At 32.6% G+C, this 16,457-nt stretch overlaps 1 protein-coding gene across 10 annotated transcripts in view; it reads right to left on the bottom strand.

The window, feature by feature from the left end:
• LOC109546997 (FH1/FH2 domain-containing protein 3) overlaps positions 1-16,457 on the bottom strand; it is a 136,090-nt gene that overhangs the window by 59,180 nt on the left and 60,453 nt on the right. For 9 of the 10 annotated variants that reach the window (XM_048668853.1, XM_019918198.2, XM_048668854.1 and 6 more), the window contains one exon: positions 8,171-8,280. In XM_048668853.1, the coding sequence (XP_048524810.1) occupies positions 8,171-8,280 (110 nt within the window). Of the gene's footprint in view, positions 1-5,074; positions 5,271-8,170; positions 8,281-16,457 lie in introns of those variants that run through there. The other variant, XM_048668858.1, reaches the window with a different exon arrangement.

The following is a 16,457-nucleotide window of genomic DNA, read 5'->3' as shown; positions in this document are numbered from 1 at the left end:
AAAAACTATTTCCGCTTATCTCAATACATACATTCCATTCTCGCAAATGTAGAAAATAATTCAAACAAATTTAAGGTTTCAAGAAGGCAAAGACCTAAAAGAAAGTAATGTTTACCAATTATGAGGTAAGTTTTCCAAATGTGTTGCTCCCCCAAAAGGAAGGATTTTTTCCCTCAAGAACTGATGAATGTTTTAACGCTTTATAAATTATAGTTTTTAAACAACATTTTTTAATTGTGAATTGGTGTTTGTAGTTTGTGTACATTTTAAATCTGATGATGGCGCTGTTGTCTCGCCGTAACGATATTCAAATTTGTAATTCACATTTTGACTGAGATCCAGGAAAGATAAGAGTATAATAACAATTACACACAGTCAGGAAAATAAATCCAAATTAAAAAGTATAGAAGTTGAAATTAAATATATAATTGTTTTCAAATTCTAGTGGTTATTTAGGTACCTTTATAAGTTCTGTTTTACAAGCCCAGAAGCATTTAACGTTTTGTTATCTAGGTCGGAACTTGTAATCTAAAAAGCGAAAAATGTATAACAATCGCAGTTACAGTTATATAGGACAAATCAGTAAGTCATAAGTATTAATAATGTTTTAAGGGGTATCGGACCTGTTTGAACTTGCAGCTTTTAAGGAAATCTGTGTATTCTATGTGATGATCTCTCCAGCTCTGGCCATTTGTAACAGAARTWTTTCCTAGYAATAACTAGYASAAGTAATGCAGAATTTTCAGATTAAGACTAATSTAGAACCACTTGACGAAACAACAGGARGAATAATAGCCAGCAGTCCAAGTGACCTTCAGAGAATGATCCATAAAATAGGCAAACWAAAGAAACAATGKTCTTTTTATRAACATATCCAAAACCAGACCATAGTCTTCTCCAAARCACACAAAAAAAATAACATTGAAAATAAAGGCCCTAAAAGTGAAATCAGATCCAAAATAGAACAGGCRAAGAAGGCCTTCACYAGTATGAAGAAGCTCTTTACTAGATTGGAATAGATAATGCTGAGCTCCAATGCTTGGAGCTCAGAACACGCATGCTCCGTTGCTATGTGTTCTCTGTCCTTCTATACGACAGTCAGAGTTGGAGTCAGAAGGAGCATGCTCAGAATTTCTTGTGCACATCAGATAACCAATATAGAAGTTCAAAGACGTAAGAACAAAGAAAAGGAACTGCTACAAAAGATAAAAGAATGGGAAACACATTATCTTGGACAAAGTATGAGAGACAGCCGATACAAAATCTTGCAACTCATCAGCGAAGGGAAGATTCAAGGAAAAAGGTCCATCGGAAGACGCAAGGCTGAAGGACAACCGCAGGTGCTTTGGGCGCACATCCACAGAGATTTTCCGAGCAGCTGTTTCCAAAAATCAGACTAGCCATTTGTACAGCATTAGAAAAATTTACAAGTATGAAAAAAATGCATGTAATGAATCTAGTTATTATAATACAGAAGATGATAATATGGCTTGTCTTGAACTGTTAGTAAATTTCCGAATATTGAATTCTGCTCAACTAATAGGCGTGATCAATTTGTTCTAGCCGCTCTATGCAACAGCAGCGATTTAAGTACATTTATTGGCGGCTCTTTAAAAAATATGACGTGATCCGACGTCAGTTGCTAGATGGATTATTTATTGGGTCTAAGAAAAAAGCACGAGCTTTTGMGTTAYGGATTTCTGCAAATGCTGATGAAAATAATASAAAAATGCAATAGCCAGCAGAAATAGAACACGGGATCGCATGGACCCACGCTATTATAGCAAGTCGATGGTGAAAGGCCCATGATGCTGACACATAAATGATGGGCTAGCCATCGGGCATTGTTTTTGCTGAAAAGGAAATGTCTAGAATGATTCTGATTTTACAAATTTCCGGCTTCCAACTATACATTTCCGCTCCACAACATCTGGTAGCTTGAGAAGAAAGAAAAAAAAACATTCTAGAAACCCGTTAGGTACTTAACTTATTCAATAAGTGGTCGAAAAGCACGATATTATTTAGATGAAACTGAGATGCCCTAACGGTTTTGGTCTTCACTATCTTGGGACACATCTGAAACAACAAGACGAAATCCGCAAAGGCGTCGACGCGATTAAGAGTTAATTGCAGCTTTTAACATGGCCAGTTAGCGTTAATTGTGCACCAATCATGACTTAATGGCGGATAGTTAATCGTAAAAAGGCGCATTACCGTCGGACATTACACAAAGGCAATGCCAGATAGTTAGTACAACCAATGAAAGAAAATCTTATCAGTAAATTAAAGACTGAAAACTTATTGTAGTTGGTCAAAGGTTCTAACTGTTCTCCAGCCTTACGAAAGTCTTTGTAACGATGCGAATCTATATGAAGTTGCAACATTTAGAACAAAACTTGCATGAGATCCTTCGGAACATTTCTACAACGATGTCTCATTGTCGTTGATTATGTTGGATATAGACAGCAGCGAAATCTCAAGACGAAAAACACAATTATTGGGATATAATTTTTTAAAATTTAAGAAACTAAATAAAAATCTGTGAAAAGAAACTGACTTTCAAATTATAAAGCTTCAACTAACTCCGGTTTTTTAAAGCAAAATCCCACATTATCTCAGTTTATAGTTGAGAGAGAAAGATGTTTCTAAATTAATTGCCGAAAGATTGGCCCATATCCAAAATAATATGCAGTAAAATTCAAGAGATGTTTGAATCCTTCCAAAAGTTGAAACTTTATTTCTTAAGAAACGCCCTTATATTTTATACAAAGTCGTTCAACAGCCATCAACTGCCGGATTCTCATCGACCATTCATTTCGTGAGTTCTATTGAACTAGAGCGAAAAGTTCGTATTAAGGAAATGTCTCAAACATGTCCTTTCTGATTTATTTTGTACTTTCTATTAACAGTATCCCAAATGCAAAAAAATATAGGTAGTACTTAAATGAAAACCAGGAATAGAATTTGTACCGAAAAGCACTAAACATGCAAATGATTAAAAACGTTTTAAAATAGAATACCTAGAAGAGGAAAGCAGAAGATAATACAGAAGAAGCAAACGGTTATCCGCTTGGGAGCACTAATATTTGAAAATAGTACCTAAAGTAAATTATATTGAACTAGCGCGAAAACTTCACATTAAAGAAGTACCTCAAAGTTTCAAGAACGTGTTCGTTCTGATTTATTTTGTACTTTCTAATAACACAAAAACAAGAAAATGTCACAAAAACAAGAAAATATTTAGTATATTACAAAGCTAATTTTTTTCTCTACTGTGCTCGTGTATTGAATCAGATAAAAGCGAACTCATAATATTTATATTTTTATATTCTTAGGTTTTTATGACATAATTCTTATGTTTTATCAAGTTATACGATCAGCATACCATTTGTTTCTGAAAACCGCCGACATAGAAACGAAGATATGCAGAACGTGAGTTTGTATGAGGCTGCTTCTTCAAATGCAATAAATTAAAATAATTTTTCTAAAAAGCAAATAAAGACACACATCGTAGTGAAAACCGGTTCTTTTATTATTTTAATTTTTCTTAACTGATGTTGTGAACAGATTGAGTTAGTAAGAGCAAATCAACAAGAAAATATTGGGATATGTTCAATGTTGTGCTAGATTGGCATCAGAAAAAGTTTTCATAATGCAGATGTTTTGATGAAGCAACCATAATTGATACTAATTTATTGAAAGAAAATTCAAAATCCATCTGAATAATAAGATATTCGGATAGATACAACAATAAAAAAAAGTGAAAGAGTGAAATACTTTTTTCGACCAAACATCCACATTTAGTGGATTCAACTTGCCAAGTTCTCCATGTGTGAATGATTTCAAGCTACCAAGCGAAAGAAGTCAAGCGAATATATTCAAAACTGCTAAGTCAAAGCCTCATAGAAAACATTGTCCTGCTGTTTAATTCAAAACATATTTAATTTTTCCCTTGAAGATTATATGAGAAGTTTTCCGCTGAAGACGGCAATGCGAACTTAAGTATAAAAAACGCATAAAACTGAAAACACCGGATACGTAATCATTACAAGTCTCTGCGGTTGTAATTCGTCTTTTATCGCAAGTCACTTTTGAGATATTTAACAAAACTAATTAGATAAGATTTTTCAGATTGCAATGGAAGACGCTGCCCAGCTGAAGGTACCGGATTTAATTTGAATTGCCGGTAGACGAATGCAAATTGCATTATGCAAAAGGGCAGATATGCAGAGTTGTTTGAAAAGCGCTTACAGCTCGTGATACGTATCGCAAATCAAAACAGACTGTCAGCTGTCCAGGGGATTTATAATTAGGAACAGTTGGTGGTAATGGCCAGATTTTAATTAGATAGCACAATTGTCTAGGATAATTTTCATCAAAACGCTGCCTACAGATACGGTACGTGTTAAATGCTTTTCAAACTTCAGGAAATTACATTTTAAGCTGCTCTGCAAATTATTAAAAACGCAATGACAAGCTACATTGAAAATTGTTGTTTCGGCACAGCATGCACTTAAGTACCTTGCGAAAGCTTGTTTATATTATTATTATTACAGCGGATAATTAATTTAGCACTTATAAATCCTAAGAATACAATTCCTAGATCAATGATATTAACATTTATGTAAAAAGTAGTCCAACATTCTAAGTGTTTTTTATCATTAACAAATAATGAAAAAATGGAAAAGGGAGAACATAAAAAAACTTTCTAGCAAATGATAGATACATTCAAACAAAAAGTTTTATCTGCTTTTTAACTTTTACGTAAATGTACATAGTAAAGAAATGCTTAAGCACAGTAAAGAACTTTAAAATTATTTTGCTTCAAAATTTACACTCCTGTGTCCTCACCCCCTTATAAATTTATCCTTCATTCCTCGTTCTTTACTACTTCTTTTCTTAAGTTAAATAAATGGCATGCGCCCGTGGGCTACGTAAAAACACATTAAAAGTGCTTCTTTATGATCATGACTTTTGTGCGAAGAGCGGCAATTGTTGATTCATTCGAATGAAAATGTTGATAACACATCAATAAAACTACACAAAATATATCTTGAACATAATTAGCTCTCACCTGTCGTTAGCAAAACAATCGTAAAACATGTACCGCATTGTCATCAATGAAATTTGCCAGAAATATCAACGATTTAAAGCACTTGCGAGAAAATATTGACGAAATTTTAAACGGTTTTTGAGTGAAGTCCGGGGAGGAATCGGGGCATCGCATAATCGGCTCGAAAATATCGCACAAACTAAATGAAACATTGAAAACTGCAATGTGAATCCGAAAATATAATGTTTTTCGGGGACTCCGTCCAAAATTATGCAAACATTGCGACACTTTTATTAATACACTTTAGCGCGTGAAAATATCTAAATTATCGCAAGAGGGGTTTTTCTGTTATCAAGCTGCCAAAATCTTCTAAAAAATCGTCGGTTATATATAAAAAGTGACTCAATAAATAGCCAAACGAAAATTATATTAAATGGATTTCATAAAAAAGTACAATTTTCCAAGAAAAACGAACCTTAATTATTAATAACTTATAAATTAATTTTACTGTCCAAATTGAAAATATGATATGAAGAGCTAGTTAAGTAAGTGGTTTGGAATTTTTTTTAGGTACGCAAAAATAAAATTATTCTGCTTTAAGCCACCAAACATTCCCAAGCTTGTTTTAACGGACTCTCCAACATATACAGGGTGTCCCGGAATATGTGGGCATGCTCTCGGATTTGTACATGGGACGTTAAAAAACATAACAAGTTCTTATAAAAAAATTGTCAGAGGGCCCCCTACGGAGATACTGGCCTCTAAAGGAGCCACCTGAGAATCGATTTTTTTTAAATAACTCTTAGAATGCTTCATGCAATTTAATAATTTTTTCATACAATGAACAGTACATCATTGCTGTTAAAAAGGACCCATGAAAACATTTTTAGCATTTCGGTTTGCCAAGGATGGACTAGGTGAAGCACAATAATAGTAATTTTTTTTAACCTTGACAATGAAGACACGAAAATAATGTACTTAGGTAATTTTAACTTTTAAATAAATAAAATACACTCTTGATTCATATCGATAAACAGAACGGTTTTCGATCCAAAGTATTTTTATTGAATACGGATTTTAATGCATGCATTGGTGGGCTTTATTTTTTAGTTATTTATTGGTTGGTTTTTTAACGGCGAAAGGTAAAAATTATATTTTACTGTCTGTCAGTTAGCGATAGAGCGATAGAGAGTTAGCGAGTTTGCTACTTTTTGCAACTTTAGCAACAAATTTATCTTATTCTTAAATTCCATTTTTTTCCGTAAAGGAATTTACGTTTTCGGAATATGCTGACATGCACTTAAGCATGTGATGCCGTAGAAGCCGAAAGGTTTTACGCGGAACGATTTCCAGACCGAAGAGTACCGGATAGAAAAACTTTTGAAAGAGTGGATCGTCGTTTAAGAGACATAAAGAGACAATAAACAAATTTCTGTATTTGCATTATCTTACTTTTTGAGTAGGTGAAATAATACATTCCGCAAATAATTTTAGGAGCGTTTGCCAAATCCAAACACAATTGTTTTAGATCCGATCAAGATATTTTAAATCCGGTAGAAGCAGATCCGTCAATAAGTGTACGGAAATTAAGTGCCCGGTTTCATTGTCCAAAATCTACAGTCTTTAGGATCGTTAAGGAACAGCAATTGCATCCTTATCACCTAGAAAAGGTTCATGCGCTTCTTCCTGAAAACCTTCCACGAAGGATGGAATTTTCAAACTGGCTTTTACGTATGCACAGAAATAATGCAAACTTTGTCGGTTCAGTTATGTTTGCGGACCAAGCTGGATTTTCTAAGCATGTGGTAATATATTGTTAATCACAGTTTAAAAAAGGTTGCATTTTGAATTTAAACCAATTTAAAATTATTCAAATGCCAAAGCCTTAAATATCTCCATATTAAATAAAATACACTTACACCAATTTGAAAGAAAATGGCTCACTTTGTCAACGTTATTACTATTCCATTGAAAAAATAAACTTGCTTCATTGGGAAACAAGTATCTAACTAATTTATCTCATCACTTCTATGTGAAACTTCATACAACAAATATCCATTAACTTGCCATATTGTTAATAAATATCTGGGAAATTAGCACCTTATGTTTAATGTCTTAATTGCAATCGTTCATCCTTCATTTAATAGATAAATCCCCAGTAAACACTTTCATATGACTTCGCAACTTCATATGTCGAAAAACCTTCAGCACAATCCAAACAGCGTTAAAATACAAGAAAAATGATGATCGCAGTTGTTTCCAAGCAGAACTTTTCCCAAGGAGAGTTTCTGCTCTCCTTGCTCACTGACAACCAATATCAATGTAGCGATGAATTTCGTGAATTTTAAAATTATCTAAAAACTGTGTAAATTCAATTCAAGCTGGCAGGATTTGCAAGGTTACGGTTACACCTGGATACACATTTGGACAACGTTCAAATTTTATAATCCACATTTCGGTTTATTTGAATAAATTTAATTAGGCACACGCAGTAAAATTGATGCAACATTTCACCCGAATGTAAACGGGAAACGTACATTATAAACGTTGGATTCGTTTATTATATTCTGGCCACGTATTTTTCTCGCATCAAAGTAAAATATATTGAATTATACAGTAAGGTCGATTGGGTTAAAATAAATGTATTTAATTTCAGTATGTTTTTGGAAAATCTGTTGGGCCGGACAAATTCTATTATTGTATGCGGTTTCCCCAAAAAAACTTCTTTAAGCAGGGAAACATCTATTTTACATTTTTTTTCTTTCTCGGTGATTTATGTTCCATCCCTAACACCAACCAGTTATCGACAAATTTACGATTGATCCTTTTATACCTCGGATTGGTGCTTTCGATACGAATTTATGTGATCTTGAATAAAACCAATTATTCATTGAATTGATTAAATTAATTTGCGAATAATTTTTTTATATACATCGATGAAAACCTTGTTGTTCATTCAAAACAGGAGCAAAAAATCAAACTCGATGTGTCTGAGCATTTTCCCAACATGCAGAACTTGGATAAACACACGATTTTCACTGTAAACATTTTGACTGTAGAAATAAATCGGTTTCGTTTTTCCGTTTGTTGAACTAAATTATTAAGACCTGAACTTACTTTGACTGGAACCCTTCAAACTCTTCCTGCTGCTCGGAGATCGATGCCTCCAGATCCAAATATGATCCATAATCTCCGTCTTTGTACAGCTGAAGAGCCGCATCGTCCAGCTGAAAATTATTTGAGAAGTTTTAGACAAGGTCAACAAAACAAAATTATTATCCTATGAATAAAAGCGCGCTTTGGCACATTATCAACGCAATTGTACGTAATGCTACGAACTAAAAAGCAACTGTATTAATAATAAAATTAAAAAACATGTAAAGATTAAAAAAAACAGTGTAACAAAGAATAGCCAAAGGCAAGAACGTGTTTGTTTATAATCCAGGCCCAGAAGAAAAAAAATTCTCAAGTAATTCCTTTGGGGCAAATCGAGCTGTAACTTGTCTCAAATGTCGATAACAATATAAGAAAGTACATATTGGTAATTAAGGTTCATTAGGATTCTGAACCGAATGGCGAACGGAAAATTATTACCACATAGAAATAGATCTTTACACTGCTTCTAACACTAATCTCAAACTTTGCAAAAAACAAGGCAAATCTTCTGATAAGCTAAAATATATAGATACAAAGAAAGTTAATTTTTTTAATTATAAAAACTTCCAGAAATTGAGTGCAAAGTTTAACAACCATTCGGTACAAATATTTAATTAGTTTAAAAAAATCGAGCAAATGTTTAAAAAACGTGAGATGAATACAATGAGAATTTCTTCGTGCATAAGGGCTTCTCATATATATTGTAAAATTAAACGTTAAAAATATCCTGGTTCGCACGTGCATAATGTTTTAGCTGACATTTTTAACACAGGGTTTGGGAAAATTACGATGTTCCCGACTTAACTTTGTGCAAAATGTGCTTCTTACACAAGGAAAAAATTAAAGAAAATAAGGCTTCAGGCCACAATGGTCAGACAAGTTTGTTGAGAACAGATTCATGTAAACATCTGAGATATTAAGTTTTATGAATTGATTTTGCGTAAATTTATGAAATAATCTAATTATTTTCTAGCTTTTCTCAACATGTTAGGATGAGGCAGATAATTTATTTACGGTTAAGGTCCAATATAAAGCCCTTTCCTGTTAAAAAAGTATTAGTTTTATTCAGTATTAGTTTGAAGTTTTACATATGGTTATCTGCTTCTTTTAGACTTTTTTGCACAAAATGCCAATAATTTAAATTAACTAATGTTTGCCTAAATGTTTTCTTTGCAGTAAAAGTATTTAAAAAAAATACACAATATATCTTTAAATAAAAAAAACCTTTTGCACGAAAATATTAACTGAAATATTTCCATTTTAGTTCAGTAAGAAAATGCATTGAAATTCATACAGGACTAGTAATGCATTTATCTATGTTCAAGTGCAAAGACTCTTTCACATTTCGAATACATCTAAATAGTAACTGTATTTTAAAATATGCGATTTGTAAGGGGCCCAGCTCCGTCGACGAAGCTGGGAATACAATGATGAGAAAACTCGTGGGAACTGGTCATAATTATTTAAATAACATACAAAGCATCATAAAGTGGTTTTGATTGATCCTCTATGTGGCCAATCAACATGAAGGTGATTTTTCAAATATTTCGAATTCAGAGAAAAATTTAATTGAATACCTAATCAAAAAAGACTCCAACCAAATCCTGTTTTGTAGTAGAGGCTGAACATTTCCCCATGGGTTTGTCAATAAGTTTACAATTATAACTAATACGTACCACTTCATCGTCGTTGTTAATTAAGAAAATTACATCCCTATGGAAGAGTTTGAATAAATAAACCATTACTCATCTAGACGCTTTTAATGATCTTCATAATATAATTCAAGAATGGTATTGAGAAACCGGACATGTACTAAATAATTCAGGGTCAGTATTGGACGATCAACGGATTGAAGTTTATTTTTAGAAAGTAAGTGAAGTTTGTTTTCTTCATTTCGTTTCTTTCATTCGATCATTCAATAATTTGGAGAACCTGTAACGTAACTGTAAATACCTCGTTTATGGGACACATCATAATTGATGAAGGTGCAAAAAAGATGTTTTTGCGACATGGGCCAAACAGCTTCCAGCCACAAAATATACGACTTAAATGGTTTTTTCAGACAAGTGATATGTAAAAATTGTTAAGGAATCGATGGTGTATGGGAATAATGATTTATTCGCGCTTATTTCGGCGCAAATCAAGTTTATATTTAATTTAGCAATGTAATGAACTTTGAGATGGCTAAGACTTCCTCTGTAACGATTAGAGGAAGGCGGAGCCGATCTTCGGATCATTAAGCCATGGTAAAATAGAACGACATCCTAGTTCTTCCATTCAGCTTACAAATCAGTAGTAAGCTTGTAAGCGAGCAAAACACGTGAAAAACTAATTCTATTTTACAAAAGCCTAAAAATCAGAAATTTCCCGAAAGCAAACTTTTATCCAAGTACAGCTTAATCTTAGCTTTATTACAATTTACAAAACGTCTCCTTAACAGTCATTTGTTACCACAAAATACTGCTTTTTCACTTGTTGCTGTAAGGAATTGAACCATCGATATTATGACTGTTGAGCCAAGGACACAAGTAATGGACAATTCATTCAAATCGAAACAATTTCTCTTGAAAAAAGCTCGCTGACATTGTTAGAAAAATGAAGCTAACAGTAAAAATTCATGGTCGCTATTTAAATATCGCCAAATCATAGTTTCAGACGGTGTGGTTGCGAGGTGATGATCATTCAGGTGCATTCAACTCAAAAAAATAAATAAATATCTGGTAATCAGTCATCTGACGAATAAAGCAAATCTTTAATCGACAACTGTACAATTTATTTCTAGAAAAAAAAATAGCGGCCTATTATATCAACCGCATCTCTTATAGCCGATTCGATATGGGCGAGAGAGAAACGTGCCCTTGGCATTACCGTACATCATTCAAAGTCAATGGTCCATCGAAGGACGTAATTCTTTTGCTATTAGAGAAAGTGATGTAAGTTTATCTTGGGGCATCAGGTTTTTGTACTTTGTTATGGAGCCACGATGCTGTTAAAGCCCCAACGGATGTACGCATTACTTTATGATGATGATGTTCGAATGATAGAGAAAATAATAGCAAAGTGTTCAACTCAACTCAGTTTTTTAATTTTATTGGTCCCAAATCAATGATGTGAATGTCTTTTAAAGTAACAATAAACCCTTAAGCGATATTATTGACAAAATACTTAATAGTGCAGATTCAAATAAACTTTATATTCAGTGGGATTTTCAAATCAGGCGCTCCGCTGAAACAGAGCTTGCTTGCAAAGTATTTTTCTTCTACTTATGCAAAACAAATTACTTTATTATTAACTAAAACTAATAAAAATCTATGCTATGTCCAGTGTCCTCAAAAGGATATGTTGTAAAACATGTCTGATAAACAATTGTGACCAAATGTGAGAAAACTGTATTACCATTTTATTTTGTTCAGTGGAAGCTTTTTGCAGCAAACCAAAAAAATTCGCAAATTCCGTTTGAAATTTCAAAATATAGCTCTAGACAAAAAAGGCGATATTTTTAAGTAGTAATCAGTTCAATAGTCTTTTACGTGTTATTGCAAGATTTTAAAACAAGCATTCAACTTCAGCTTTGATTATCTGGGATATAACTTCTCAATTATATCAACGTTTTTTTTCCTTTTTGATTTTATTAGGTAATTGAATTTATTTAAAGATGTGCGAGGCCTCACTGATATATTGCAAACACATTGCATTTAAGACCAAAATTTTACAAACATATCCGTTATCAATTGTTATCTGAATGGAATTGTGGATAGAAGAGCTTTTGTATCTATTTAATACACAACGCCGAAAATTTAATGCATGACTTAAATATTCGCTACTCTTTGACTATTCGCAATCAGTAATCAGAATTGAACAATTTTTTGATCGCTCTATACTTATGGAATAATCTTATTCTAAGTGCAGATTGTGCAATAGTATCATGTTTTTTTGGTTAAAAATTTTAAATCTGTCCGCGGCATAATCGGGTAGCAGAAACAGAAAAAGGTCTACGATGTTAAACTCCGTGTCAATTGAAAACGTCCATTTTTTGGTCTCCATTGACTTGATCTTGGAAAAAATCAGGATTTGATTTCATTCCAATGGAATTTTCTATACTTTCAGAGTCAATTCGCGAAAGCAGATGCTAAACATTTCACATTGTTGCTAAACTTCGTTTGAAAGTAGGATTTTTAAAAAGTAATTAAAGTAGTTTTGAAAAAATCTTTAGTTTTTGGCCAGCATTCACTTGGTCGGAAAAAATCAAGATTTGGTTCGATTCATCATTTGTAACTTAGATATTTTTAAAGCAGGACGAGTAATTTTGTGTCGTGACAATTTCCCATTACTGTTTATCTTCGTTTGGAAGTTACATCCTTATAAAACAGGACGTCTAATTTTGCGAAAATGTAAATTTTTTGCTCATCATTGACTTAATTGGTAACAGTCAGGATTTTGTTCGGTACTAATTAAATTTAACAGAATTTCAAAGTGAATTCTTGTTTGTAAATGCAAAAAAAATCATGGTGCTACTGAACGTGTATGTGTTGAAATTGGATCTTTTTAGAGCAAGGTGTGTAATTCTGGGACAATTTTAATGTTTTGTTCATCATTGGCTTGCTCGAAAAAAATCAGCGTTTTCTTGGACCTTACTAAAAATTAACGAACGTTTAGGGTTAATTCTCGCCTACAAATGGTGAAAAATTTTCCGTTACTGTTTATCTTCGTTTGGAAGTTACATCCTTACAAAACAGGACGTCTAATTTTACGAATTTTTTGACCATCATTGTCTTAATTGGTAAGTCGGGATTTTTTTCTGGATTAGGTAATTTTCGCAGGATTTCAAAATCAGCTCTTCACTGCAAATGCTAAAATTTTCACGTTGCTACTGAACTTTGTGCAGAGATTGGATCTTTTAGGATTCTCAGAAAACGTAAATTTTTTGGCCATTATTGACTTGGTCGAAAAAATATGATCGTTTTCAACGTTCATATCAGTCAGTTATCAACTAGAAATGGTGAAAATGTCACATATAATAACTACTTACTTATCTTCAATTAGAAGTTAGATCTTTCTAAATTCCTGCTTTCTGCAAAAACGTTCATTTTTTGACAAGCATTGATTTTATAGGCACAAATCAGAATTTTGCTCAATTTCGATTAAATTTTCAGCAATTTAAAGGTCAATTCGCGTCAATCTGTAGGTGGTGACAATTTCACGTAGCTGCTAAGTATCGTTTTCAAGTGGATTTTTTTTTAATAGGGCGCGTAATTTATCAAAACCTTACATTTCTGGACCAGCAATTACTTGTTCGAAAAAAATAAGGATTTTGTTTTATTTTAATCAACTTTTTAGGATGTTCAGAGTCACTGCTTTTCTCCAGATAGCGAAAATTTTAAGTTACTACCAAACTTTCAAAGTTCGATCTTTTTAAAGCTGAGCGTGTAATTTTGCGATAACATTCATCTCTTGCTCAGCATTGACTTGGTCGGAACAAAATGAGGATCTTACTCGATTTTAACAGAAAAAATTGCTTGATTTATAATTAATTTTGTTCAAGAATCGTGCTATATTCGATATAAAATAATAATCAAATAAAACCACCGACAGTAAAAATGCACTGAAAGTTAGGGAATATTTACGTTATGCGTTAAACTTGCGGCGTAGTTTATATAAATGTAAAGCAAATGTTCTTCGATAAAAAATTTAATTATTAGTCGTATATCTGCTAAAATTAATATTTTTTAATTTTACATACACTTAAAATTGAAAATTTGCATTCATTTTAAATCGGAGACTTGTAACTGCTAGACCGTTTATTCCTGTTGATAATTCATTGTTCCTAATTGGAACATCACTATATATCCAAAATTTATTTATAACAATACGTTCTTTAACTATTTTCACTGTACTCCATTTTTAGTGGCCTAACGCGAAACACCTGAACATTGCAGCTTTGCTGCGAAAGCTTTGGCTATCGGCAACATCAATAAAGATATAAAATAAGATTTCACCATCAAAAAGTATCAAATTCGCTCAGCACTATGCAGTTTTTACAACTACTTCAATGTTACCGTTTAGAATATTGTTATAAGAATCCGAAGAATATGGCAATTTTATAAGCTGGTATTGTGGAAAACATAATTGAATCTAGAAACTGAAATCTTATGCTAAAATAAGAACGTGTTCAAAACCTGGGAGATGACTGGTAGCTTAACCATGCTGGAATATCCCCGTAGTGAGCAGATACAGCAACAACCATTTTATTTTCCAAATAGGTAAAGATTTAGAACTTTCCAGAGCTTTATTTTAAAACAAAGCTTTTTCGTAAACACACACCAACTATATCTGTTCTTGAAGGCACGATCTTCACTTCTGTTCAGACATGAATATATAAAGAAATGCACACATTTCTTCTGAAACGCCAAATTAAATCTAAATATCCAGATCTTCAAAAATATTTGGGTCTCCAATACAACAGTCTAGATAATCACTGCAGGTGTAAATTTGCAAGACAAAAGTTAAGTAAAATTAATGGCTAGTTGAAACTAACTGGCACTAAAATGCAAATGAAACTCTGGTTATATGATACTGTCGTGTTAATCGTCCTGCATGGTAAATTATGAAGAAAACAATAATTTGCCAGGAAATTGGTAACAAAATATAACCTTGTGCAACACGTGGGCACCGGTTGGCCAACCAAGTAACAAAGAAGATAGGATTTCATAAACCATCCATGTCCAAATCTTCAATCGGGTTAACTGTTCATTTTGAATGACAGCGACAGATGGTTGATACCCATTTAAACTAGGAAGTCATCAAGAGGAAAAAACAATCAACGCTAAAAATAATTCGGTTACAGTTTGTTTGGCACACGATTCTTTAACAAATTTCTTTTGATCCGTTCGGACTTGTGCAAGATGGTCATTAACTGCATTCGAGTGTTGTTTTCAACACTGTTTTCTAAGTAAGTATCTTCATTGCGAAAGACTCAATATCGACTCAATATGACTCAATCAGCCTACATAATTTAGACGTTAAATAAAATTTAAATTGTTCTTCCAGCTACTAACAACTTAATTGACGAAATTTAAAACAGCAAAAGGAAAGGGTTGATTCCATTTTCATTTCATTTGTATCCTATGGAACAACAAAACTTTATTTTTTTGTGAAAAAACTCAAGACTCAGTCACTTTATAGTGATGTATCAGTTCCATGTGTATCATTTCTTTGTCCATTATTTCTCAATTCAAACGCTAAATATTTACTATTCAAACATGCATACAATTTACGTTTGAAAGCCCATTTTCAAGTTGTAAAACACGAAGCTGAATTACATTGAGCATTGTATGTTTAAAGGCGACGATTAACCCAATTAATGCGGTGATCGATATTATTTCCACGGAAAACTAGCACAAACGGTTGCTGTGTGTTGAAAAGCAGGGCTGGAAATTTTTCTGTTGAAAAACAAGCACACGCATTTTGTTTAGTTTTAAAAACATAGGGCGAATTATAATTATATGGCACAAGCTTGCAGTTGATTTTACGAACAAACGTAAAAACTTATTTTAATAAATAAATTTATTAAATCATTTCCGATTTACTTAGAAAGAAAATGATCTTTTGGTATTTTCTTGGTCAAAACGTGTTTAAAAAAACATTTTTTTTTATTACAAATAGTTATATTTACTAAATAAACTATAATATGGCATACACCAAAATAAAATAACATCCGTCGTTAGCATCCTGTGTGTTCCTAAAGGGGCAGTTTTGGACTTCGATTTATTTATCAATTTATCTTCTTCTTTCTTTAATTTAACATATAATTGACTATCTATTGGTATATGAATACTTTGTTAGTGATTTTCAAACGGCGAAAATTACATTGTCAAAATTAATTAATTGTTTAAAGTGCGCCAAATAAATATATATAATTTATCCATTGTTTATAGCCCAACATTTTCTACTTTGACAACTTTTTTAATGTTTAAGCTGCAATTTATAATTGGTAACCGGTTGTATGTTTTCCGATTTTACGCGGTTTTAATAAAATTACAGCTACAGAACTCGCTTTGGAGGAAATAATGGTAGCCAATATGCAAACTTTTATATCACATATTTAGGTTCAAATTGAACTAGCGCAGTCATTTTTACACCCTAGGTTAGAGAATCAAATTATACATTGATCCAGTTCATCAATTGCGCCTTATTAGCACTTCTCACACAAAAAGTGAAATTACACAACTCGGAACAAAGTAAAACCTTC

This window comes from Dendroctonus ponderosae, unplaced genomic scaffold (assembly GCF_020466585.1).
Source record: "Dendroctonus ponderosae isolate FM_Combo_2020 unplaced genomic scaffold, Dpon_F_20191213v2 Dpon_F_20191213_8, whole genome shotgun sequence".
Classification (NCBI taxonomy): Eukaryota; Metazoa; Arthropoda; class Insecta; order Coleoptera; family Curculionidae; genus Dendroctonus; species Dendroctonus ponderosae.
This window is presented reverse-complemented; position numbering and strand designations above follow the sequence as displayed.